The sequence below is a fragment of the Somniosus microcephalus genome, chromosome 4, assembly GCF_052327205.1.
Source record: "Somniosus microcephalus isolate GS21.2 chromosome 4, FLI_Smic_1.0, whole genome shotgun sequence".
Classification (NCBI taxonomy): domain Eukaryota; kingdom Metazoa; phylum Chordata; class Chondrichthyes; order Squaliformes; family Somniosidae; genus Somniosus; species Somniosus microcephalus.
In genome coordinates this window covers 315,071,917-315,096,393 of record NC_140990.1, presented here as the reverse complement: position 1 = coordinate 315,096,393, position 24,477 = coordinate 315,071,917, and the positions used below count along the sequence as shown (strand labels likewise).

Sequence of the window (24,477 nt, the reverse complement as noted above, 5' to 3'; positions counted from 1 at the left end):
CCAATCGTCTTGGATCCCCTTGCCATTGGACCAAGACCTCGCTCTGTCAAGCCCGTGTGGTAGCTGGTGTGCAACGGTCACCCCACGTTAAAAGAATTCACACACAGGCATCTTCCACCCTTTAAAATGAAGTTCAGGACCTGGAACGTCAGGACCCTCATGGACAACCCCACCCACCCACCCCTTCAACCACCGTCTGCCCCACCAGTGACCGAGACTGTAGGTCCCGCATTGGACTCATCAGTCACCTTGAGAACTCATTTTAATGTGGAAGCAAGTCATCCTCGGTTCCGAGGGACTGCTTAAGAAGACGACTTACTTGTGAAGCGCTTCAGGGCGTCGTGAAATTCTGAGGCTGATCCCCTGCTGAAAGGAGCGGGATGAAGACAGTAATCGGGAATGGCTCCAGTCGGAGCAGCTTGCTGTCTAGGCTGACGCGTGACAAACAGCGGCTTGGGAGAGCAGCCGCCACTTGCGGAGCCGTGACTCGGGCACCAGTCAGCACCTAAAGGAGTGAATGGGAGAAAATCAGCAGTTATTTTACATTCCCTGGTAACTGAGTCCAGTGTGTATTCGCCACCACCCCGCCATCTTTTCTCAGAAGACAGGATAAGAATACGAGGATGTTGCCAGGACTGGAGAATTTTAGCTGTGAGGAAAGATTGGACAGGCAGGGGTTGTTTTCTTTGGAACGGAAAAGGCTGCGGGAGATTTAATTGAGGTGTATAAAATTATGAGGGGCCTAGATAGAGTGACTAGGAAGGACCTATTTCCCTTAGCAAAGAGGCCAATAACAGGGGGCATAGATTAAAAATAATTGGTAGAAGGTTTAGAGGGGATTTGAGGAGAAATGTTTTCACCCAGAGGGTGGTGGGGGTCTGGAACTCACAGCCTGAAAGGGTGGTAGAGGCAGGAACCCTCACCACATTTAAAAAGTACTTGGATAGGCACTTGAAGTGTCGTAACCTACAGGGCTACGGGCCAAGAGCTGGAAAGTGGGATTAGGCTGGAGAGCTCTTTTTCGGTTGGCACAGAAACAATGTGACGAATGGTCTCCTTCTATGCCATAACTTTCTATGATTCTATGACTACTGTACCCCAGTGTTATACAGTGACAGACCTGTAGCCACCAGTACTGTACCCCAGTGTTATACAGTGACAGACCTGTACACACCAGTACTGTACCCCAGTGTTATACAGTGACAGACCTGTACCCACCAGTACTGTACCCCAGTGTTATACAGTGACAGACCTGTACCCGCCAGTACTGTACCCCAGTGTTATACAGTGACAGACCTGTACCCGCCAGTACTGTACGCCAGTGTTATACAGTGACAGACCTGTAGCCACCAGTACTGTACCCCAGTGTTATACAGTGACAGACCTGTACACACCAGTACTGTACCCCAGTGTTATACAGTGACAGACCTGCACCCGCCAGTACTGTACCCCAGTGTTATACAGTGACAGACCTGTACCCGCCAGTACTGTACCCCAGTGTTATACAGTGACAGACCTGTACCCGCCAGTACTGTACCCCAGTGTTATACAGTGACAGACCTGTACCCGCCAGTACTGTACCCCAGTGTTATACAGTGACAGACCTGCACCCGCCAGTACTGTACCCCAGTGTTATACACTGACAGACCTGCACCCACCAGTACTGTACCCCAGTGTTATACACTGACAGACCTGCACCCACCAGTACTGTACCCCAGTGTTATACACTGATAGACCTGCACCCACCAGTACCGTACCCCAGTGTTATACAGTGACAGACCTGTACCCACCAGTATGGTACCCCAGTGTTATACAGTGACAGACCTGTACCCCCCAGTACTGTATCCCCGTGTTATACAGTGATAGACCTGTACCCACCAGTATGGTACCCCAGTGTTATACAGTGACAGACCTGTACACACCAGTACTGTACCCCAGTGTTATGCTGTGACAGACCTGTACCCACCAGTACTGTACCCCAGTGTTATACAGCGACAGACCTGTACCCACCAGTACTGTACCCCAGTGTTATACAGTGACAGACCTGTACCCACTAGTACTGTACCCCAGTGTTATACACTGATAGACCTGCACCCACCAGTACTGTACCCCAGTGTTATACACTGATAGACCTGCACCCACCAGTACTGTACCCCAGTGTTATACAGCGACAGACCTGTACTCACCAGTACTGTACCCCAGTGTTATACAGTGACAGCCCTGTACCCACCAGTACTGTACCCCAGTGTTATACAGCGACAGACCTGTACCCACCAGTACTGTACCCCAGTGTTATACAGAGACAGACCTGTACCCACCAGTACTGTACCCCAGTGTTATACACTGACAGAACTGCACCCACCAGTGCTGTTCCCCAGTGTTATACAGTGACAGACCTGTACCCACCAGTACTGTTCCCCAGTATTGTACAGCGACAGACCTGTACCCACCAGTACTCTACCCCAGTGTTATACAGAGACAGACCAGTACCCACCAGTACTGTACCCCAGTGTTATACACTGACAGAACTGCACCCACCAGTGCTGTTCCCCAGTGTTATACACTGACAGAACTGCACCCACCAGTGCTGTTCCCCAGTGTTATACAGTGACAGACCTGTACCCACCAGTGCTGTTCCCCAGTGTTATACAGTGACAGACCTGTACCCACCAGTACTGTTCCCCAGTATTATACAGTGACAGACCTGCCCCCACCAGTGCTGTTCCCCAGTATTATACAGTGGCAGACCTGCCCCCACCAGTGCTGTTCCCCAGTGTTATACAGTGACAGACCCGTACTCACCAGTACTGGACCCCAGTGTTATACAGTGACAGACCTGGACCCCAGTGTTATACATTGACAGACCTGCCCCCACCAGTGCTGTTCCCCAGTGTTGGGGCGGGGGGAGTGTTGGGTTGGATAGGGGGCGGGAGCAGGTGGGGTGGGGAGGGAGTGACTGTGCGAGTGTGTGTCCATGGGCTTCACCATTTCTTCCAGTGTAGTGATCTTCCCATTTTTGACGTTCAGGTGTGAAAATTATTCCGGTCCCGATACTGACGGACAATTACAGCTACGTGATCATCGACTTGGCCTCAAACGTCGCGGTCGCTGTCGATCCTTCCGATCCACTAATTGTCCAGGTAAGCTGCCCATGTTCTGTGTAAAAATGGCTGCTGCCTTCTCGCAGGCTCCGTCGATCGTGCAATACAACCTCCCTGGCCCAGCGCACGGGGTAGAAATCTGCCAACGGGCTCTTGCCTAAGGCACCCTCTATTGCTGGGAGGTGCCTGGCCTGCTCACTGCAACGACACGGAACAGCTAGTGTGTGGGTGGGGCTGGATATAAGGTTGCTGTCGGTCAGACTGTGGCCGTTCAATCATGAGGGCTGGGTTGGAATCCAGGCCAAAGCGGTGGAATGAATCCCCAATGTCTGATGACTGCAGGGGTCCTGTGTGAAATGTTTTGGGAAGGTCCAGTCCAATCCCAGGTGGGTCTGGGATTACAGACCAAAACTGCCCCATACATCACATTAATTGATAATCTCACTCAAGGCACAAGGTGGGAACCGGAATAATGTAGTAGGAATCCCTCTTCTGAGGTTTGGACTGAAGCAAATTGGTTGGGACAGTGTAGAGGGAGCTTTACTCTGTATCTAACCCGTGCTGTACCTGCCCTGGGAGTGTTTGATGGGACAGTGTAGAGGGAGCTTTACTCTGTATCTAACCCGTGCTGTACCTGCCCTGGGGGTGTTTGATGGGACAGTGTAGAGGGAGCTTTACTCTGTATCTAACCCGTGCTGTATCTGCCCTGGGAGTGTTTGATGGGACAGTGTAGAGGAAGCTTTACACTGTATCTAACCCGTGCTGTACCTGCCCTGGGAGTGTTTGATGGGACAGTGTAGAGGGAGCTTTACTCTGTATCTAACCCGTGCTGTACCGCCCTGGGAGTGTTTGATGGGACAGTGTAGAGGGAGCTTTACTCTGTATCTAACCCATGCTGTACCTGCCCTGGGAGTGTTTGATGGGACAGTGTAGAGAGAGCTTTACTCTGTATCTAACCCGTGCTGTACCTGCCCTGGGAGTGTTTGATGGGACAGTGTAGAGAGAGCTTTACTCTGTATCTAACCCATGCTGTACCTGCCCTGGGAGTGTTTGATGGGACAGTGTAGAGGGAGCTTTACTCTGTATCTAACCCATGCTGTACCTGCCCTGGGAGTGTTTGATGGGACAGTGTAGAGGGAGTTTTACTCTGTATCTAACCCATGCTGTACCTACCCTGGGAGTGTTTGATGGGACAGTGTAGAGGAAGCTTTACACTGTATCTAACCCGTGCTGTACCTGCCCTGGGAGTGTTTGATGGGACAGTGTAGAGGGAGCTTTACTCTGTATCTAACCCGTGCTGTACCTGCCCTGGGAGTGTTTGATGGGACAGTGTAGAGGGAGCTTTACTCTGTATCTAACCCGTGCTGTACCTGCCCTGGGAGTGTTTGATGGGACAGTGTAGAGGGAGCTTTACTCTGTATCTAACCCGTGCTGTACCTGCCCTGGGAGTGTTTGATGGGACAGTGTAGAGGGAGCTTTACTCTGTATCTAACCCGTGCTGTACCGCCCTGGGAGTGTTTGATGGGACAGTGTAGAGGGAGCTTTACTCTGTATCTAACCCATGCTGTACCTGCCCTGGGAGTGTTTGATGGGACAGTGTAGAGGGAGCTTTACTCTGTATCTAACCCATGCTGTACCTGCCCTGGGAGTGTTTGATGGGACAGTGTAGAGGGAGCTTTACTCTGTATCTAACCCGTGCTGTACCTGCCCTGGGAGTGTTTGATGGGACAGTGTAGAGGGAGCTTTTATCTAAGTTGCTTGATGCTGATACTGCGTGCAAAAAGTGGAAGAGTGGCCGGCACCCATTGCATTGAGCCCAAAAGTGCCCTAAAGAATCTACCAATATAGTATGTTGTTCCCACCCATTTTATTTTGATTTTTCAGACCTGTCTCGAGCGGGAGTGTGTGACTCTGGAAGCAATTCTCACGACACACAAGCACTGGTGAGTTGCGAGCTGCTGAGTGGTTCTCTCACTTTGTGCGTTGCGGTACAGGACCACTTGCACTGGGTAACCCCAGTGGATTATTCTTCGCGAGCTATTCGACTGTCGAGGGCATCACAACTGAGCCGGCCATATTTTCCAGCGAGGGGTCACTGTAGAGCGACCAGAGTTAGACGCCCTGTTCGATTTTGTTTCCCCCCCCCCTCCCCCACCACCACCACGCCCTCAGGTGCTGAGGACAGTTGTTATCCCTCAACTGCTGACCCTGTTGATCAGGTGATGTAGTGCAGACTGGGGACAAACACAGGACCTTGTTTGGGATGGCGCTACATTGAGTGGTTCCTTTTCCCATTGGAGGAAGTGACACACTCTTAGTAATGAACCCTGGAATCTGATAAAGTGCTTCTTGCAAACTATTGAGTGGGACAGTGAGCTTATTCCTAATTATTTCTCTCATTCTCTCTTTATCTATCTTTATTTCTCTCACTTTTTCTCCCTTTTTTCTTTCTTTCCCTCCCCCTCTTTCGTTCGTTCCCTCCCTCTCTTTCTATCACTCCATCCCTCCCTCCCTCTTTCTATCACTACTTTCTTTCCCACCCTCCCTCTCTCTCCTTTCTTTCTTTCTTTCCCTCCCTCCCGCCCTCTCTTGCTTTCCCTCCCTCCTTGTTTTTGTAGGGATCACAGTGGCGGGAACAAGACACTGAAGAAACTCTACAAATCTTGCCGAGTGTATGGAAGCTCCAGAGATAATATTCCTGGACTCACAGAGTAAGTACTGTGGTTGCAATACGTACGGTCTACGGGTTGCATTGAAGAAGCTGACTTCGAAAGCACATTTGTTCTCTGCAACCTCTACCACTGGGAACGTTTTGGGAATGTCATCCCCTCCAAGTCACATATCATCCTGACTTGGACTTGTATCACCGTTCCTTCATCGTCGCTGGGTCAGTATCCTAGAATTCCTTACCTAATGCCCCTTCGCCATCAGGACTGCAGCAGGTTTCATTCAAGGAGATTCTCGGGGGCAACTAGGGATGGGCAATAAATGCTGGCCTTTCCAACATTGCCCACATCCTGAGAACAAGTTGGGGGAATTCTAGAGTGATAAGAAGAGAAGGTTAAGAGGAGATTTAATGTAAGTGTTTAAAATTATACAAAGATCCTGGACTTTATCAATAGAGGCATAGAGTACAAAAGCAAGAAAGTTATTGCGAAACCTTTATAAATCACATGTGAGGCTTTGTGTTCAAATCTGAGCACCACACTTTAGGAAGGATGTCAAAGCCCTGGAGAGGGTGCAGAGCAGATTTACTAGATTCCAGGGGTGAGGGACTTCAGTTATGTGGAGACTGGAGAAACTGGGGTTGTTCGCCTTCGAGCAGAGAAGGATAAGGGGAGATTTAATAGAAGTGTTTAAAATGATGAGGTGCTTTAATAGCGTAAATAAGGAGAAACATGTTTCAAGTGGCAGGAGGGTTGGTAACCAGAGGAGACAGATTTAGAGCGATTGGCAAAAGAACCAGAGGCGAGATAAAGAGACTTTTTTTTACGCTGCGAGTTGTTGTGATCTGGAACGCGCTGCCTGAAAGGGCGGTGGGAGCACATTAAATAGTAACTTTCAAATAGCAATTGGATATATATTTGGAAATGAAACATTTGCAGGAGTGGCACTAATTGGCTGAATGGCATCCTTCCGTGCTGTATGAATCTGAGTGGGGCCTGAACTCGCAACCTCCTGAATCAGGGGCAGGAGCACTACTACTGAGCCAGAGCTGTCACCAAGCTACTTGCAGTAAAACTTCCTGTTTTAAAAAAATAAACCTGGGTCGCTCCCCCTGCTGGGCTCCAGAACACCTGATGAGTTGACCTTCAATAGTGTTGGTGCGTGAGTGGGATCCCACGCATTGCGAGCCTGTGGCACCAACGCGGTTTAAAAGCACCCTGTCTTCTGACAAAAGGTTAGAAAGACTTGCATTTCTATAGCATCTTTCACCACCTCAGGACATCCCAAAGCACTTTATAGCCAATGAAGTACTTTTTGAAGTGTAGTCACTGTTGTAATGTAGGAAACGTGGCAGCCAATTTGCTCACAGCAAGCTCCCACAAACAGCAATTAAATAACTGACCAAGTAATCCTTTTAGATGTGTGTTGAGGGATAAATATTGGCTAGGAAAACTCCCCACACTCTCTGAAATAGTGGCCGTGGGATCTTTTATGTCCACCCGAGAGAGCAGATGAGGCCTGGGTTTAATGTCTCATCCAAAAGACGGCACCTCCGACAGTGCAGCACTCCCTCAGAACTGCAACGGCAGTGTCGGCCTAGATTACGTGCTCAAGACTCTGCAGTGGGGCTTGAACCTTCCGACTCACGAGAGCGCGCTACCCACTGAGCCGCGGCCGACCTCTCGCACTAAACCTGTCCTCTCTCCCTCTCTCTCTGGCTTTGATGGGATGTGATGTTGGTTTCCAGCGTTTTCTCCGTTGCCGGTTTAGACGATGCATCTGATCTTAACTGAGGCTGGTGTCCTGGCTCGGGCATTTTATAATTGGTCTGTTTTTTCCTGGGCTGGGTGCCCTGGGGCTGGGGCGGGATACAAGGAGCGGCCTGTTGTAACTAAACATTAAATTCTAATGTGGGGAGGGGGAGAGGAAGAGAATTAAACCTTTACCCTTCCTTTCCCCCACCCCCCTCCAAACTCCGTGCACTGGGGCACAATTAAGCAGCTAGCTTTCAACTGGGGGAGGGAGTTGGAATGTGTCCAAAAATGTGTTTTTTATCGTCAACCCTGTTTTTTGTTGTTGAGGTTTCAGTCCATTTATTGCCCACCCAGCATTGTTGTAAATTGGGTGGTTCATTCTCCTGATCATTAAAAGCGGTCACCCATGATTTATTGAACCTGTCGCTCTGGTTTCTTTCAGTCAGAGTTTCGGTGCCACTTCTTTTCTTTAATGAATTGTTTTTTTTAATACTGACAAACCGAGGCCAACACCGAGCGCAGTAAAAGGAGGAGACAATACACAGTTAATTCAGAAGCTTGGATGATGCCAAACTTGTGTCAGAGGAGAGAGAGAGAGTGCTACCCACTGAGGCAGAAGGTTGTGGGTTCAAGTCCCACTCCAGAGACTTGAGTACGTACATCCAGGCTGACACTCCCAGTGCAGTACTGAGGGAGCGCTGCACTGCCGGAGGTGCCATCTTTCGGATGAGACGTTAAACCGAGGCCTCGTCTGCCCTCTCAGGTGGACGTAAAAGATCCCACGGCCACTATTTCGAAGAAGAGCAGGGGGAGTAATACCCAGTGTCCGGGCCAATATTTATCCCTCAATCAACATCACTAAACAGATTACCTGGTCATTATCACATTGCTGTTTGTGGGAGCTTGCTGTGCGCAAATTGACTGCCGCATTTCCCACATTCCCCACAATAAAAGAATTCACACAACAGTGACTACACTTCAAAAAGTACTTCATTGGCTGTAAAGCGCTTTGGGACATCCTGAGGTTGTGAAAGGTGCTGTATAAATGCAAGTCTGTTGTTGTGAGTGAGACCGAGAAGAGGAGGTTGGGGGCGGGGGAGTTAATTTTTTAAAAGAAAGAAGCCTGGCAACTACCCAGGACACAGGATTATCCCCGTCTCTCTGGGGGCACCTTTAAGGCTGCAAACTCTGGTGGAACGTTATTCCTGGAGGCTTCATCACATATATTCAAGAAGGAGTTAGATATATATCTTAAGGCTAATGGGATCAAGGGATATGGGGAGAAAGCAGGGACAGGGTACTGAATTTGGATGATCAGCCATGATCTCATTGAATGGCGGAGCAGGCTCGAGGGGCCGAATGGCCTACTCCTGCTCCTATCTTCTATGTTTCTATGACCTCCAGCATCCCCGCCCCCACACCCCAGCCATTGGCCGCCCGACACGTCAATCTTTGCGGCGCACCGCCTTGCCGCCGGCCATTCGGGAAGCCAGCAGACTCTGTTGCCTGTTTAGGCGATTCATATACAGCCTTCTTTCCCATCTCCGCCATTGCATATATTTTTTTTTTCCTACCGGGTTGCTCGCAGCCGAGATTAATTCTGGGAAAATCCGGGAGAGCTGGCAACCCTGGACTCCGCTGCTGTAGCTTCTCTCTTGATTTAGCTGCCCGCACCTCCTTGCCCTTCGCCCCTCGGCAGTGGTTGATGTGGGTCCTGTGGGTGTTTGCTTGCGGCTGTGGCCTCTTTCAGCCTGCCAGAGTATTCGGGGAATGTTTTGAGACACGTTCTCTGCAACACTTTCTTGGCAGATGCCACTTACATTTTTTTTTAAATCTGCTTAGGCCTCAGCTGGAGTTTTGTGTCCAATTCTGGACACCGCACTTTAGGAAGGATGTCAAGGCCTTGGAGAGGAGATTTACTTAGAATGGTTCCAGAGTTGAGGGGCTTCAGTTATGTAGAGTGACTGGAGAAGCTGGGGTTGTTCTCCTTCGAGCAGAGACGGTTAAGAGGAGATTTGATGGAGGTGTTCAAAATCATGAAGGGTTTTGATAGAATAAATAAGGAGAAACTGTTTCCAGAAAGGTCAGTAACCAGAGGACACAGATTGAAGATCATTGGCAAGAGAGCCAGGGAAAGATGAGGAGAAATTTCCGTCGAGTTGTTGTGATCTGGAACGCGCTGCCTGAAAGGGCGGTGGAAGCAGATTCAATAGAAACGTTCAAAAGTGAGTTGGATAAATACTTGAAGGGGTGCAAATTGCAGCACTATGGGGTAAGAGCAGGGGAGTGAGATTAATTGGAGAGCTCTTTCAAAGAGCCGGCACAGGCACGATGGGCCGAATGGCCTCCTTTTCTGCTGTACAATTCCATGGTTTCCCTCTGCTCTCCAGATTCTTGGAGTGTCTCTGTGGTGAAGTTGAAGTTACCTCTGGCTCGATGCCTCTCAACAACTTGTGAGCCCACTGGAGCAATGCACCCCGATCCTGGTCTTGAAAATTTCAGCTGACAACCCCCGCTACCCCCCCCCCCCGCCCGCCCCCCACCCCTTTGGGAGAAGAGAGTTCCAGATTTCCTCCACGGCCTGGCTCTACTTTTAGAATCATGCCCCATCTCTTCTCTCTCTCCGGCCCCTCGACCCCCTCCATCTCGCCCCCCTCCGTCTTCCTCCTCCTCCCTCCGCCCCTCCCCGTCTTCCCCCTCCGGCCCTCCCCGTCTTCCCCCTCCGGCCCTCCCCGTCTTCCCCCTCCGGCCCTCCCCGTCTTCCCCCTCCGGCCCTCCCCGTCTTCCCCCTCCCCCCTCCGCCCCTCTCCGTCTTCTCCCTCCGCGCCCTGCCTTCCCTCCGCCCCTCTCTGTCTTCCCTCCCTCTCTATCTCCCTCCTCTCTCTGTCTTCCCTCCCTCCCTATCTCCCTCCTCTCTCTCCGCCACCTCAGCTGAATTGGGGCATTTTTCAAGAGGCATGAGAGTTGAGACTGAATCTGGTAACAAAAACATTCCTGTGCACCAGCAGCCTGCACTAAATGCTTTGTAAATCTCAGAGCCCCATTAAAGTATCAGTCACAGTGCAATGTTGTTTGCTCAGGGAGCCCCTTCGTGGCCCCACAGGACGCGAGGGATTTCTGTGAAGATCACTAACAACGGCCATGCAGAGATGTGTTCTTCATTCACAAACAGACTGACTTGGGGCGACAGCTTTTCCTTCTGTCAGGACTGTTCCATTATTTTTTAATCTGGCAGGGGATATCTCTGCAATTTCTTTCAAATAATTTTTATGAATTTTTTTCTCAGCAAGTGAAGGACATTCGTGCTGCAGAATGGAACACTCTCCAAATGAACTGCATGGGTTAGAGAGTAAAGCTCCCTCGACACTGTCCCATCAAACACTCCCAGGGCAGGTACAACACGGGTTAGATACAGAGTAAAGCTCCCTCGACACTGTCCCATCAAACACTCCCAGGGCAGGTACAACACGGGTTAGATACAGAGTAAAGCTCCCTCTACACTGTCCCATCAAACACTCCCAGGGCAGGTACAGCACGGGTTAGATACAGAGTAAAGCTCCCTCTACACTGTCCCATCAAACACTCCCAGGGCAGGTACAGCACGGGTTAGATACAGAGTAAAGCTCCCTCTACACTGTCCCATCAAACACTCCCAGGGCAGGTACAGCACGGGTTAGATACAGAGTAAAGCTCCCTCTACACTGTCCCATCAAACACTTCCAGGGCAGGTACAGCACGGGTTAGATACAGAGTAAAGCTCCCTCTACACTGTCCCATCAAACACTTCCAGGGCAGGTACAGCACGGGTTAGATACAGAGTAAAGCTCCCTCTACACTGCCCCATCAAACACTCCCAGGGCAGGTACAGCACGGGTTAGATACAGAGTAAAGCTCCCTCGACACTGTCCCATCAAACACTCCCAGGGCAGGTACAGCACGGGTTAGATACAGAGTAAAGCTCCCTCTACACTGCCCCATCAAACACTCCTGGGGCAGGTACAGCACGGGTTAGATACAGAGTAAAGCTCCCTCTACACTGTCCCATCAAACACTCCCGGGGCAGGTACAGCACGGGTTAGACACAGAGTAAATCTCCCTCTACACTGTCCCATCAAACACTCCCGGTCACTACCCAGTACTTTTTTCATCAAATTTTCAATACTTTTTTATTAAGCCAGAAATGATCATAATCTTAAAGACTCTTTGACAGAATGGCTGAACGTGGGGCTTAGACATTTGGTATCGAATCGTTGCCCTTCTTGATCAGTTGTGGGACCTGTTGGGCATCTGGTTATGTCTTGTGTTTGATTCGTGTAGTGGCTCACACAGTGGGAATAGGGGTGAGAGTCACTAACTAGTGTCAGGAACAGGAGTAGGCCATTCGGCCCATCTAGCCTGTTCCGCCATTGAATTAGATCATGGCTGATGTGTATCTTAACTCCATCTACAAAAGTAAAATACTGCGGATGCTGGAAATCTGAATTGGAAACAGAAAATGCTGGAAATATTCAGCAGGTCAGGCAGCATGTGTGGAGAGAGAAATAGAGTTAATGTTTCAGGTCGATGACCCTTCATCAGTACTGGAAAATTTTAGAGAGAAAACCGGTTTTAAACAAGCAGGGAAATGTGGGAGGGGAGGAAAGAACAAAAGGGAAGGTCTGTGATCGGGTGGAAGGCAGGAGAGATTAAATCACAAAAGGGATGATTGTGCGAGACAAAACGGGATGGTAATGGGACAAGTAAAGAAACGAAAGATAATAACAACTTGTATTTATATAGCGCCTTTAACGTAGTAAAACGTCCCAAGGTGCTTCACAGGAGTGTTATAAGACAAAGAATTTGACACCGAGCCACATGAGGAGAAATTGGGGCAGATGACCAAAATCGTCTTAAAGGAGGAAAGAAAGGCGGGGAGGTTTAGGGAGGGAATTCCAGAGCTTTGGGCCTAGGCAACAGAAGGCACGGCCACCAATGGTTGAGCAATTATAATCGGGGATGCTCGAGGGCAGAATTAGAGGAGTGCAGATATCGCGGGGTTGGGGGGGGGCGGCGGTGGCTGGAGGAGATTACCGAGATAGGGAGGGGGGAGGCCATGGAGGGATTTGAAAACAAGGATGAGAGTTTTGAAATTGAGGCGTTGTTTAACCGGGAGCCAATGTAGGTCAGCGAGCACAGGGGGTGATGGGCGAACGGGACTTGGTGCGAGTTAGGACACGGGCAGCCGAGTTTTGGATGAGCTCAAGTTTACGTAGGGTAGAACGTGGGAGGCCGGCCAGGAGTGCGTTGGAACGGTCAAGTCTAGAGGTAACAAAGGCATGGGTGGGTCTAGAAGAGGTGTAAATGGGAATAGCAGAATCATCAACAGCTGCCATCTGAAAAAATGGGGGCAGAGGTTATGACCTGAAATTGTTGAAGTCAGTGTTGAGTCCTGAAGGTTGTAAAGTGCCTCATAGAAAGGTGAGGTGCTGCTCCTCGAACTTCCGTTGAGCCGAGGACAGAGAGCTCTTAACTCTATCTACCTGCCTTAGATCCGTAACCCTTAATACCCTGACCCAACAAAAATCCATGAATCTTAGTTTTGAAATTTTCAATTGACCCCCAGCCTCAACAGCATTTTTTGGGGAAAGAGAGATCCAGATTTCATAAGAACATAAGAAATAGGAGCAGGAGTAGGCCAATCGGCCCCTCGAGCCTGCTCCGCCATTCAACAAGATCATGGCTGATCTGATCCTAACCGCCAATCCACTATCACAGAACCATCTCCTGAATCTAACAGAATTAGACACACGAAATAGGAGCAGGATCAGGCTACACGGCCCCTGGGCCCGCTCCGCTACCCACAGGGCCATGTCCGATCCGAACCTAGACTCATGTCCAAATTCCTGCCCGCTCCCCGTAACCTTTAATTCCCTTTACTTCTAGGAAACTGTCTATTTCTGTTTTAAATTTATGTAATGATGTAGCTTCTACAGATTTTTGGGGCAGCATATTCCATGGACCTACCACCCTCTGAGTGAAGTAGTTCCTCCTCATCTCAGTTTTGAAAGAGCAGCCCCTTATTCTAAGACTATGCCCCCTGGTTCTAGTTTCACCCATCATCGGGAACATCTTCCCCACATCCCCCGATCCAACCCCTTCACAATCTTATATGTTTCAATAAGATCACCTCTCATTCTTCTGAACTCCAATGAGTAGAGTCCCAATCTACTCAACCTCTCCTCATATGTCCATCCCCTCATCCCCGGGATTAACCGAGTGAACCTTCTTTGTACTGACTCGAGAGCAAGTATGTCCTTTCTTAAGTATGGACACCAAAACTGTACGCAGTATTCCAGGTGCGGCCTCACCAATACTTTGTACACCACTCCCCTTTGTGTGAAGAAGTGCTTCCTGACATCACCCGTGAACGGCCTAGCTCCAATTTTAAGGTTATGCCCCCTTGTTCTGGACTCCCCCCCCCCCCCCCCCCCCCCGCCCCAAACAGAGGAAATAGGGTCGCTTAGATTGGCATAGGTTGAGTAGAGAGGCTCGTGTCTCCTGCTTGGAGTCGGCAACGCAAGGGGCGGGGTGGGTGGGGGCGGTGTTATACTGCAGGTTGAGATCAACAGTTGAGGCCAATTCATTAAGTATATTCAAGAAGGAGTTGGATATATTTCTTAAGGCTAAAGGGATCAAGGGGTATGGGGAGAAGGCAGGGACAGGATACTGATTTTGGATGATCAGCCATGATCTCATTAAATGGCGGAGCGGGCTCGAGGGGCCGAATGGCCTACTCCTGCTCCTATCTTCTATGTTTGACACTCTTCCTTCTGCTCTTCAGCCCCATTCTGGATAAAGAGACGATTGAAGTGGGCAACCTGCGGTTTCAGGCCTTGTTCACCCCGGGCCACACGGTAGGGCACATGATCTACGTCCTGGACGGGAAGCCTCACAACAGTCCCGCTTCCCTCTTCTCCGGAGACCTGGTGTTCCTCTCCGGCTGTGGTAAGCACACGTTCCACGCGGCACCACTCTTGCTTTTTTGCTGTTTGAGGTCGCAACACCTGAACGAGCATTCTTTTGGTTAAAAATAATTGTACAGGAAACTCTCTTTTTACCGGCACCTAAATAACCGGAAATCTCTCTTAACCGGCAAAATTCAGGAGTAGGTTCAGGTAAGTTTTACTTCATATTAATGGCCGTGTAACCGTGGTTCCTGGATCTGTGGCCGTGTAACCGGGGTTCCTGCACCTGTTGCCATGCAACAGGGACGCCTGGATCTGTGGCCGTGTAACCGGGGTTCCTGCACCTGTTGCTATGCAACAGGGACGCCTGGTCTGTGGCCGTGTACGGGGCTCTCGTACCTTAGTAAGTGTACCTCTCTGTAATCCGGACTTTTTGATCAACCAGCACCACGTCGGTGCCGGATAAAAAAGAGTTTCCTGTAATTAATTACATGGAGGTTTACAGCACAGAAACAGGCCATTCGGCCCAACAGATGTACGTTGGTATTTATGCTCCACGTGAGCCTGACTTCATCTCACCGTATCCTTCTATTCCTTTCTCCCTCGTGTTTATCTAGCTTCCCCTTAAATGCATCCTATTGGATTTATTAATGACTGTCAGTCTTATATTTATGGCCTCTAGTTTTGGATTCCACCCCCTCCAGCAGAAATATCTCCTCCACGTCTACCCTATCGAACCCCTTCATAATTTGAAAGACCTCTGTCGGGTCACCCCTCAGCCTTCTCTTTTCTAGAGAAAAGAGCCCCAGCCTGTTCAGTTGTAAACTCTCAATTCTGGTATTAACTCTGTCGGCGAACACTTTCTCCTGACTCCGCCCATTGACGAAATGGGTCAAGGCACTACCCAATGTAGCGCTGTTGCAGAGGGCCCCAGCTTCGATTCCCCAGTCCATGCTGATCTTCTGGCAGGCTGGCAGTAGAAGGCTAAAGGCGGGTGTGGGTGGATAGGAGGGTGGTGATCGACCAGACCTCCCTGCTTCTGATCGCTGTTCAGTGACCACCTGCTGCTGGGTGCAGGTCTGGTCAGGCCCAACCCCCCCATGGTAGAATAGCACACTTGACGTTCACTTGTCCGGACTCTCGCAGCAACAAGGCCCACTTGGACATGGTAATGAGGGGGTGTCTTCGAGGGACAAGGGAAGTGTCGGACAGGAAAAGGTTCAACTGATCCATCTAGCCTGTCCCATTACATCATGACCAAGACACCCCCTACCCACTAGGTGCCATGTAATCTCCTAGGATGGGTGAAGAGCAAAGTCCAAGGCAAATTAGGGGGTAAATTCCTCTCCGATCCCTCTAGGTGAATGGCAAAATAAATAGGGTTTGACTGTATTTTGGAAAAAGGAGCAGTGTTTGAAAGGATTAGTGGGGAAAAAAGCCTTGTATTTCTCCAGCGCCTTTCACCACCTCAGGATGTCCCAAAGCGCTTTACAGCCAATGAAGTACTTTTGAAGTGTAGTCACTGTTGTAATGTAGGAAACGCGGCAGCCAATTTGCACACAGCAAGCTCCCACAAACAGCAATGTGATAATGAGCAGATCATCTGTTTTTAGTGATGTGGGTTGAGGGATAAACATTGGCCCCGGGACCCCGGGGAGAACTCCCCTGCTTCTCTTCGAAATAGTGCCGCGGGGGACCTCGATTTAACGTTTGCCCAAAAGACGGCACCTCCGACAGTGCAGCGCTCCCTCAGCACTGCACTGGGAGTGTCAGCCTAGATTTATGTGCTCAAGTCTCTGGAGTGGGGCTTGAACCCACAACCTTCTGACTCCGAGGCGAGGGTGCTGCCCACTGAGCCACGGCTGACTCTCTTGATGGACACAGGAGTGATCTAAGTCACCACCGGGTGGCTGAGCTTTGCATTGCTCTAACACACTGGTTTGCTGAAGCGAGTGTGCGATTTAAAAGTTTAAAAATCTCTTTAACAACAACCTGTAGGAATGAGACTGAACAGTTTCAATGAAGTGAAGTTAGGAAACACTTCTGCACGCCAAGGGTGGTAGAAGTTTGGAAAACGCTTCAGAAAATGACAGTTGACGCTAAGTCAATTGTTAATTTTAAATCTGAGAGTGATAGATTTTTGTTAACCAAAGGTATTAAGGGATATGGGCCAAAGGCGGGTATATGGAGTTAGGTCACAGATCAGCCATGATCTCATTGAATGGCAGAAGGGCTGAATGGCCTCCTCCTGTTCCTATGTTCAGTTGTTCCCTTCCTGGGCTGGTGAGTTTGAATCTGATTGCGGGAACTTAAATCTCGTCATTAACAGGGTCCTTGTGCTGTTAAGTACCAGCCTTAACTTTAATGGGCAATTAGCACGCAAAGGCAGCAACTTCTTCAAACTCACGGGGAGGTTGAGGGCAAGCTGCCGTTTTCGCGAGACTAACGGCGGTGTGACGCAAATCGTCCAGCAACTTGTGGTGTATCTCTCTCTCCCTCGCCATAATTTTGTTGGACGATTTACACATTAATAGCGGCGAGCGCCATTAAATGCGCCGTTTTCTCCAATTAACTATTGGGAAAACCGAAGCCATTGTTTTCGGTCCCCACCACAAACTCTGTTCCCTGGCCACTGACTCCATCCCTCTCCCTAACATCTGTCTGAGGCTGAACCACACTGCTCGCAACCTTGGTGTCATATTTGACCCTGAAATGAGCTTCCGGCCACATATCCGCAGCATAACTAAGACCGCCTACTTCCACCTCCGTAACATCGCCCGTCTCCGCCCCTTGCCTCAGCTCATCCGCTGCTGAAACCCTCATCCATGCCTTTGTTACCTCTAGACTTGACTATCCCAACGCACTCCTGGCTGGCCTCCCACATTCTACCCTACGTAAACTTGAGATCATCCAAAACTCAGCTGCCCGTGTCCTAACTCGCACCAAGTCCCGTTCGCCCATCACCCCTGTGCTCACTGACCTACATTGGCTCCTGTTTAAGCAGTACCTCGATTTCAAAATTCTCATCCTTGTTTTTAAATCCCTCCATGGCCTCGCCCCTTCCTATCTCTGTAATCTCCTCCAGCCCCTCAACCCCCCGAGATATCTGCGCTCCTCTAATTCTGCCCTCTTGAGCATCCCTGATTATAATCGCTCCACCATTGGTGGCCGTGCCTTCTGTTGCCTCGGCCCTAAGCTCTGGAATTTCCTGCCTAAACCTCTCCGCCTCGCCACCTCTCTTTCCTCCTTTAAAATGCTCCTTAAAACCTACCTCTTTGACCAAGCTTTTGGTCACCTGTCCTAATTTCTCCTTATGTGGATCGGTGTCAAATTTTTTGTCTTAAAATACTCCTGTGCAGCACCTTGGGACGTTTTACTACGTTGAAGGCACTATATAAATACAAGCAGTTGTTGTTTTGGCAGCAAATTCTGACCCGTCGTGTACGAACAATGACGGACAGGAAAAGACCCTCTGGTCCATCAAACCTGTCCCACACAACTGTGACACGCTCCACCCCACCCAAAACCATGTCATCTCCTGGGAGAGGTGAAAAAACAGATTTAAAAACCCAGGACAATTTGTGTGGGGGCAGGGTGAGATCTGGGAAATTCCTCTCTAACCCCAGCAGGCGATCAGAACTAGTCCAGGAGATCACTCTAGGCCTGAAAATTTCTTGAAGTACCTACTTTTTGTAAGAATTGATCTCTGCCCCAGCCAGAAACCAACCTTGTACAACTTGGCATTGTGACCCCTGGTCCTCCCCTAACTTATTTAATTGGAACCAACTGTCAACACAAACACAATGTATTCCCTTCATCAACTTGTAAACCTTGATCAAAGAAAGACTTGCATTTCTATAGCGCCCTTCATGACCACTAGACGTCCCAAAGCGCTTTACAGCCAATGAAGTATTTTTGAAGTGTAGTCACTGTTGTAATGTAGGAAACGGGGCAGCCAATTTGCGCACAGCAAGCTCCCACAAAACAGCAATGTGATCATGACCAGATAGTCTGCTTTTAGTGATGTTGATTGAGGGATAAATATTGGCCAAGACACTGGGGAGAACTCCCCTGCTCGTCTTCGAAAGAGTGCCGTGGGATCTTTTACGTCCACCTGAGAGGGCAGATTTGGTTTAACGTCTCATCTGAAAGACGGTCCCTCCGACAGTGCAGCACACCCTCAGTACTGCATTGTTTTGTGCTCAAGTCTCTGGAGTGGGACTTGAACCCACAGCCTCTTCACTCAGAGGTGAGGGCGCTACCAACTGAGCCATGGCTGACACCTTGTCTACGCTTCTCTAAAGGGTATTGAGTCTAATACTAAGATGCTTTAAACTGGGGATTAGTCTAGTGGCCCTCCTCTGCACCCTGTCCAAAGCCTCGCGAGGAGGAAAACTGGAGACCGTATTCCAAGTGAGGCCTGACCATAGTTTTGTACATGTCCCACGTTCATCGCTGCTGCTCTCTTGTGACGCCTTGCTGTTGTGTGTGGTTTTTCAAACGCAGGCCGGATTTTCGAGGGGAGCTCCTCACTGATGCTGTCCTCGCTGGACATTGTGGGCACCCTAGGGGACGAGACGCTGCTGTGGCCAGGTAAAGGGAACCAAAAACACAAGAGTGCGCCCCCCTCCCTCCGCCCCCCGCTTGATCCTTTGAACGCCACCGCCTCAGGTTCCCCTCCAAGTCACGCTGGGTAAAAATCCTGGAACTCCCTCCCTGACAGCACTGTGGGAGCACCTTCACCACACGGACTGCAGCGGTTCAAGAAGGCGGCTCACCACCACCTTCTTGAGGGCAATTAGGGATGGGCCTTGCCAGCGACGCCCACATCCCGGGAACAACTTTTTTTTAAACATCGCCAGGTTCGCTGATTTCTACTGAGGCCGGTGTTGCTGGGGTTGGGGAGAGGGCACCTAAAACACAACAACTTGCATTTATATACAGTAGCTCCTTTTAATATAGTAAAACGTACCAAGACGCGTCACACAAGCGATTATCAAACATGATTGGACACCTGGAAAACTTAGTCCGTCACAGAACACAAGAACTTTTGGTCCATAAAACTAGTTGTGAGTTGTGTAAATAATTTTGATTTTCAATTAGCTTAAGTGTGCCTTTTTTATATATATTTAACTTACTCTTCCTTGTTTTTTAAACAAAGTTCCGGATTAAAACTGATGTTTGCTGAATTTAACCTGGGCTTTCTGGGGGTCCAGCTTTTTTCCCCCAGCCTCCCCCCCACCCGCCCCCCCTCTGATTGTTGCACCCGTTTTTTGACACTGATAATCGAACCTGGAAAAAAAAATCGTTGAGAAAAATCAGGTTCGGCCGTGGAATTTTGCAGTGCAGGAGGCCGTTCGGCCCATCACGCCTATGCTGGGGGGGGGGGAAACTGCCATTAATGATCTTTATCAATGCTGCAGGGTAGCAAGTGTGCAGTCTGAATCGTCCGGCCGATTCACACGGCCTGGCACATTCCCTGTCAGATTTGGTGACAGCCCCAACACCGCCCGCCCCCCGCACACACTGCCTCTGACGAGCTGATGGCAAAGGCCGCTCCATGCCACTGATACCAGCTGTGCTATTCTGCGTTGGAGATTTCAGCTCATCCATCACAGGCCAGCAACGAGCTTTCTGTATTACCGAGCAGAATTCTGGGCATTTTTTTTTTTTAATGTCAAATTCAGGAGAGAATCGTTTTTTATTTCCCCGATCTAACGACCCACGCCCACCACCCCCCACAATTTAGGGGTTAGATACAGAGTAATGCTCCCTCTACACTATCTCATCAAACACTCCCAGGGCAGGTACAGCACGGGTTAGATACAGAGTAAAGCTCCCTCTACACTATCTCATCAAACACTCCCAGGGCAGGTACAGCATGGGTTAGATACAGAGTAAAGCTCCCTCTACACTATCTCATCAAACACTCCCAGGGCAGGTACAGCACGGGTTAGATACAGAGTAAAGCTCCCTCTACACTGTCCCATCAAACACTCCCAGGGCAGGTACAGCACGGGTTAGATACAGAGTAAAGCTCCCTCTACACTATCTCATCAAACACTCCCAGGGCAGGTACAGCACGGGATAGATACAGAGTAAAGCTCCCTCTACACTGTCCCATCAAACACTCCCAGGGCAGGTACAGCACGGGTTAGATACAGAGTAAAGCTCCCTCTATACTGTCCCATCAAACACTCCCAGGGCAGGTACAGCACGGGTTAGATACAGAGTAAAGCTCCCTCTACACTGTCCCATCAAACACACCCAGGGCAGGTACAGCATGGGTTAGATACAGAGTAAAGCTCCCTCTACACTATCTCATCAAACACTCCCAGGGCAGGTACAGCACGGGTTAGATACAGAGTAAAGCTCCCTCTACACTGTCCCATCAAACACTCCCAGGGCAGGTACAGCACGGGTTAGATACAGAGTAAAGCTCCCTCTACACTATCTCATCAAACACTCCCAGGGCAGGTACAGCACGGGTTAGATACAGAGTAAAGCTCCCTCTACACTGTCCCATCAAACACTCCCAGGGCAGGTACAGCACGGGTTAGATACAGAGTAAAGCTCCCTCTATACTGTCCCATCAAAAACTCCCAGGGCAGGTACAGCACGGGTTAGATACAGAGTAAAGCTCCCTCTATACTGTCCCATCAAAAACTCCCAGGGCAGGTACAGCACGGGTTAGATACAGAGTAAAGCTCCCTCTATACTGTCCCATCAAAAACTCCCAGGGCAGGTACAGCACGGGTTAGATACAGAGTAAAGCTCCCTCTACACTGTTCCATCAAACACTTCCAGGGCAGGTACAGCACGGGTTAGATACAGAGTAAAGCTCCCTCTACACTGTGTCCCATCAAACGCTCCCAGAGCAGGTACAGCATGGGTTAGTCCAGAGTAAAGCACCCTCTACACTGCCCCATCAAACACACCAGGGCAGGTACAGCATGGGTTAGATACAGAGTAAAGCTCCCTCTACACTGTCCCATCAAACACTCCCACGGCAGGTACAGCACGGGTTAGATACAGAGTAAAGCTCCCTCTACACTGTCCCATCAAACGCTCCCAGAGCAGGTACAGCATGGGTTAGTCCAGAGTAAAGCACCCTCTACACTGCCCCATCAAACACACCCAGGGCAGGTACAGCATGGGTTAGATACAGAGTAAAGCTCCCTCTATGCTGTCCCGTCAAACATTCCCAGGGCAGGTACAGCACGGGTTAGATACAGAGTAAAGCTCCCTCTACACTATCCCATCAAACACTCCCAGGGCAGGTACAGCATGGGTTAGATACAGAGTAAAGCTCCCTCTACACTGTCCCATCAAACACTCCCAGGTGAAAATCAGTTCATAACCGACATCATTAATCTTGAGGATAAATGTGTACATAGGCATGTCTCTCTTGTTTTCTTGGGCCATATAGGAGCCCTTGGTGGTGCCTTGTGTAAAGATTAGCTGCAGGTTGTCAATAATTGACAAATGTCTCATGGATACAGATGGTTCTTGGGTGTTAGGATTTGCCCACCACTGAGGCAACAGCCCCTTCCAAACCATCAGTCCTCCGCAGTGGATCCAGAGCTAGCCAAAGGGAAAATGTTATCTGAAACAAGGAAGGTCTTGCCAGTGTGTCCACAGGGTGTAGTTTGGTGTGGAAGAATGCTTGATATCTCCTCGCATGATTGAAAATTGTTTCCAGGTCATGAATATGCACAAGATAACTTGATGTTTGCTGCTTCGGTTGAACCGAACAATCCTGCCATCTTCGAAAAGCTTGACTGGGTACTGCACCAGAGGCACGAGCAGCATTGCACAGTGAGTAAAAGAACGACTTTACATCGAGTCCACAGCACAGGAGCAGGCCATTCGGCCCAACAGGTCCGTGCCGGTGTTTCTGCTCCACACCAGCCTCCTCCCACCCCTCTTCATCTCACCCCATCAGCACATCCTTCGATTCCTTTCTGCCTCATTTACTTATTAGCTTCCCCTTAAATGTATCTATACTATTCACTTCAACCACTCTCTGTGGCAGCGAGTTCCATATTCTCACCACTCTGGGTTTAAAAAAAAAAGGTTGCTCCTAAATTCCCCACTGAATTTATTAGTGACTGTCTTATATTTATGGTCCCTTGTTTTGGTCTCTCACACAAGTGGAAACATCTTCTCACCGTCCACCCTATTGAGCCCTTTCATCCTTTTAAAGACGTCTATCAGGTCACCGCTGAGCCTTCTCTTTTCTAGAGAAATGGATGGTCAAAAACCTTCCCAATTCTAGCCGAGTCCAATTGGCCCACTTCTGCCCTTGTTCTAAGCCATGACTCTCTTTGTTTGTTGCAGTGCCCGTCAACGATTGGGGAAGAGAAAATGTACAATCCTTTCTTGCGAACCCACTCCAGCGATTTGCACGAAGCCCTCGGGATCGAGCGGGTGCCTGATGAAGACTTGGCTCGCTTCAGATCCAGGGTCCTGGAGGAGGTCCGCAAGCGTAAAGATATTTTCAATTATAGATAGCATTCCGAAGAAATGACCTTTTCTCCTTCTACTCTCTCTTTCTTCTCTCTCCCTCTCTCTCTCTCCCCCTCTCTCTCTCTCTCCCCCTCTCCCCTCTCCCTCACTCCCCCCCTCCCTCTCTCTCACTCCCCCTCCCTCCCTCCCTCTCTCTCTCCCCCCCTCTCTCTCTCCCCTCCTCTCTCTCTCTCCCCTCCTCTCTCTCTCTCTCCCCTCCTCTCTCTCTCTCTCCCCTCCTCTCTCTCTCCCCTCCTCTCTCTCTCTCTCCCCCTCCCTCTGTCTTTCTCTCCCCCTCCCTCTGTCTCTCTCTCTCCCCCTCCCTCTGTGTCTCTCTCCCCCTCTCTCTCCTCTCTTTCCTCCCTCCCTCTCCCCCTCCCTCTGTCTCTCTCTCGCCCCCTCCCTCTCTCGCTCTCTCCCCCTCCCTCTCTCGCTCTCTCCCCCTCCCTCTCTCGCTCTCTCCCCCTCTCGCTCTCTCCCCCTCCCCCTCTCGCTCTCTCTCCCCCTCCCTCTCTCGCTCTCTCCCCCTCCCTCTCTCGCTCTCTCCCCCTCCCTCTCTCGCCCGCCCTCTCTAGCTCTCTCCCCCTCCCTCTCTTGCCCTCCCTCTCTCACTCTCTCCCCCTCGCTCTCTCCCCCTCCCTCTCTCGCTCTCCCTCTCTCGCCCTCTCCCCCTCCCTCTCTCGCTCTCTCCCCCTCCCTCTCTCCCCCTCTCTCTCTCGCTCTCTCCCCCTCCCTCTCTCGCTCTCTCCCCCTCCCTCTCTCGCTCTCTCCCCCTCCCTCTCTCGCTCTCTCCCCCTCGCTCTCTCCCCCTCCCTCTCTCGCTCTCTCCCCCTCCCTCTCTCGCTCTCTCCCCCTCCCTCTCTCGCTCTCTCCCCCTCCCTCTCTCGCTCTCTCCCCCTCCCTCTCTCGCTCTCTCCCCCTCCCTCTCTCGCTCTCTCCCCCTCCCTCTCTCGCTCTCTCCCCCTCCCTCTCTCGCTCTCTCCCCCTCCCTCTCTCCCCTCCGCTCTCTCTCCTCCCCCCTCCATGCCTCTTTCTCTGTGCAGGGAACTTTAACAACATGCAACTAAGAATCATGGGAAAAGTTGAGCGAAGAACATTCCAGAAGGTTGCATGAAACCCAAAGCCGCGCGCTCCGCCTGCACCGTTCTGGTCCTATTGTGATCGATTAGACTTGTCGATCGATCAAATGGGGAACTTTTGCTGCCGTATCAGTCCCTCTATAGTGTAAATATCAAGTTCTATCGAATTTTTATGTGAAGTACTGTAATATAAGATGTGTGTGTCGCACCTGTGTATAAGTTGCATCTCTATCATGGATGCTGTTGAGAACTTTTTTTCCCCCAAACAATAATGAGTCACGCTAGTGTATAAGTTGCTCTCCCTTTATTTATAGATCACCAAAAACAAACAAACTTGCGTGAAGGTACGAGGATTGCCCAAAATATATTGTACATGAAGCCTTTACCACTAAAAGCTGAAATACAGGATGTGCCTGCCACTGTT

At 50.1% G+C, this 24,477-nt stretch overlaps 1 protein-coding gene across 1 annotated transcript in view; it reads left to right on the top strand.

Annotated features, from left to right (window-relative positions):
• The window catches only part of pnkd (PNKD metallo-beta-lactamase domain containing), a 32,259-nt gene extending 7,782 nt beyond the window's left edge, over positions 1 to 24,477 (top strand). Inside the window, exons 3-9 of the mRNA XM_085984240.1 lie at positions 3,028 to 3,140; positions 4,986 to 5,044; positions 5,720 to 5,812; positions 14,343 to 14,506; positions 18,973 to 19,059; positions 22,169 to 22,284; positions 22,807 to 24,477. Coding sequence (XP_085840366.1) covers positions 3,028 to 3,140; positions 4,986 to 5,044; positions 5,720 to 5,812; positions 14,343 to 14,506; positions 18,973 to 19,059; positions 22,169 to 22,284; positions 22,807 to 22,980 — 806 coding nt within the window. The 3' untranslated portion in view covers positions 22,981 to 24,477. The remainder of the gene's footprint in view (positions 1 to 3,027; positions 3,141 to 4,985; positions 5,045 to 5,719; positions 5,813 to 14,342; positions 14,507 to 18,972; positions 19,060 to 22,168; positions 22,285 to 22,806) is intronic.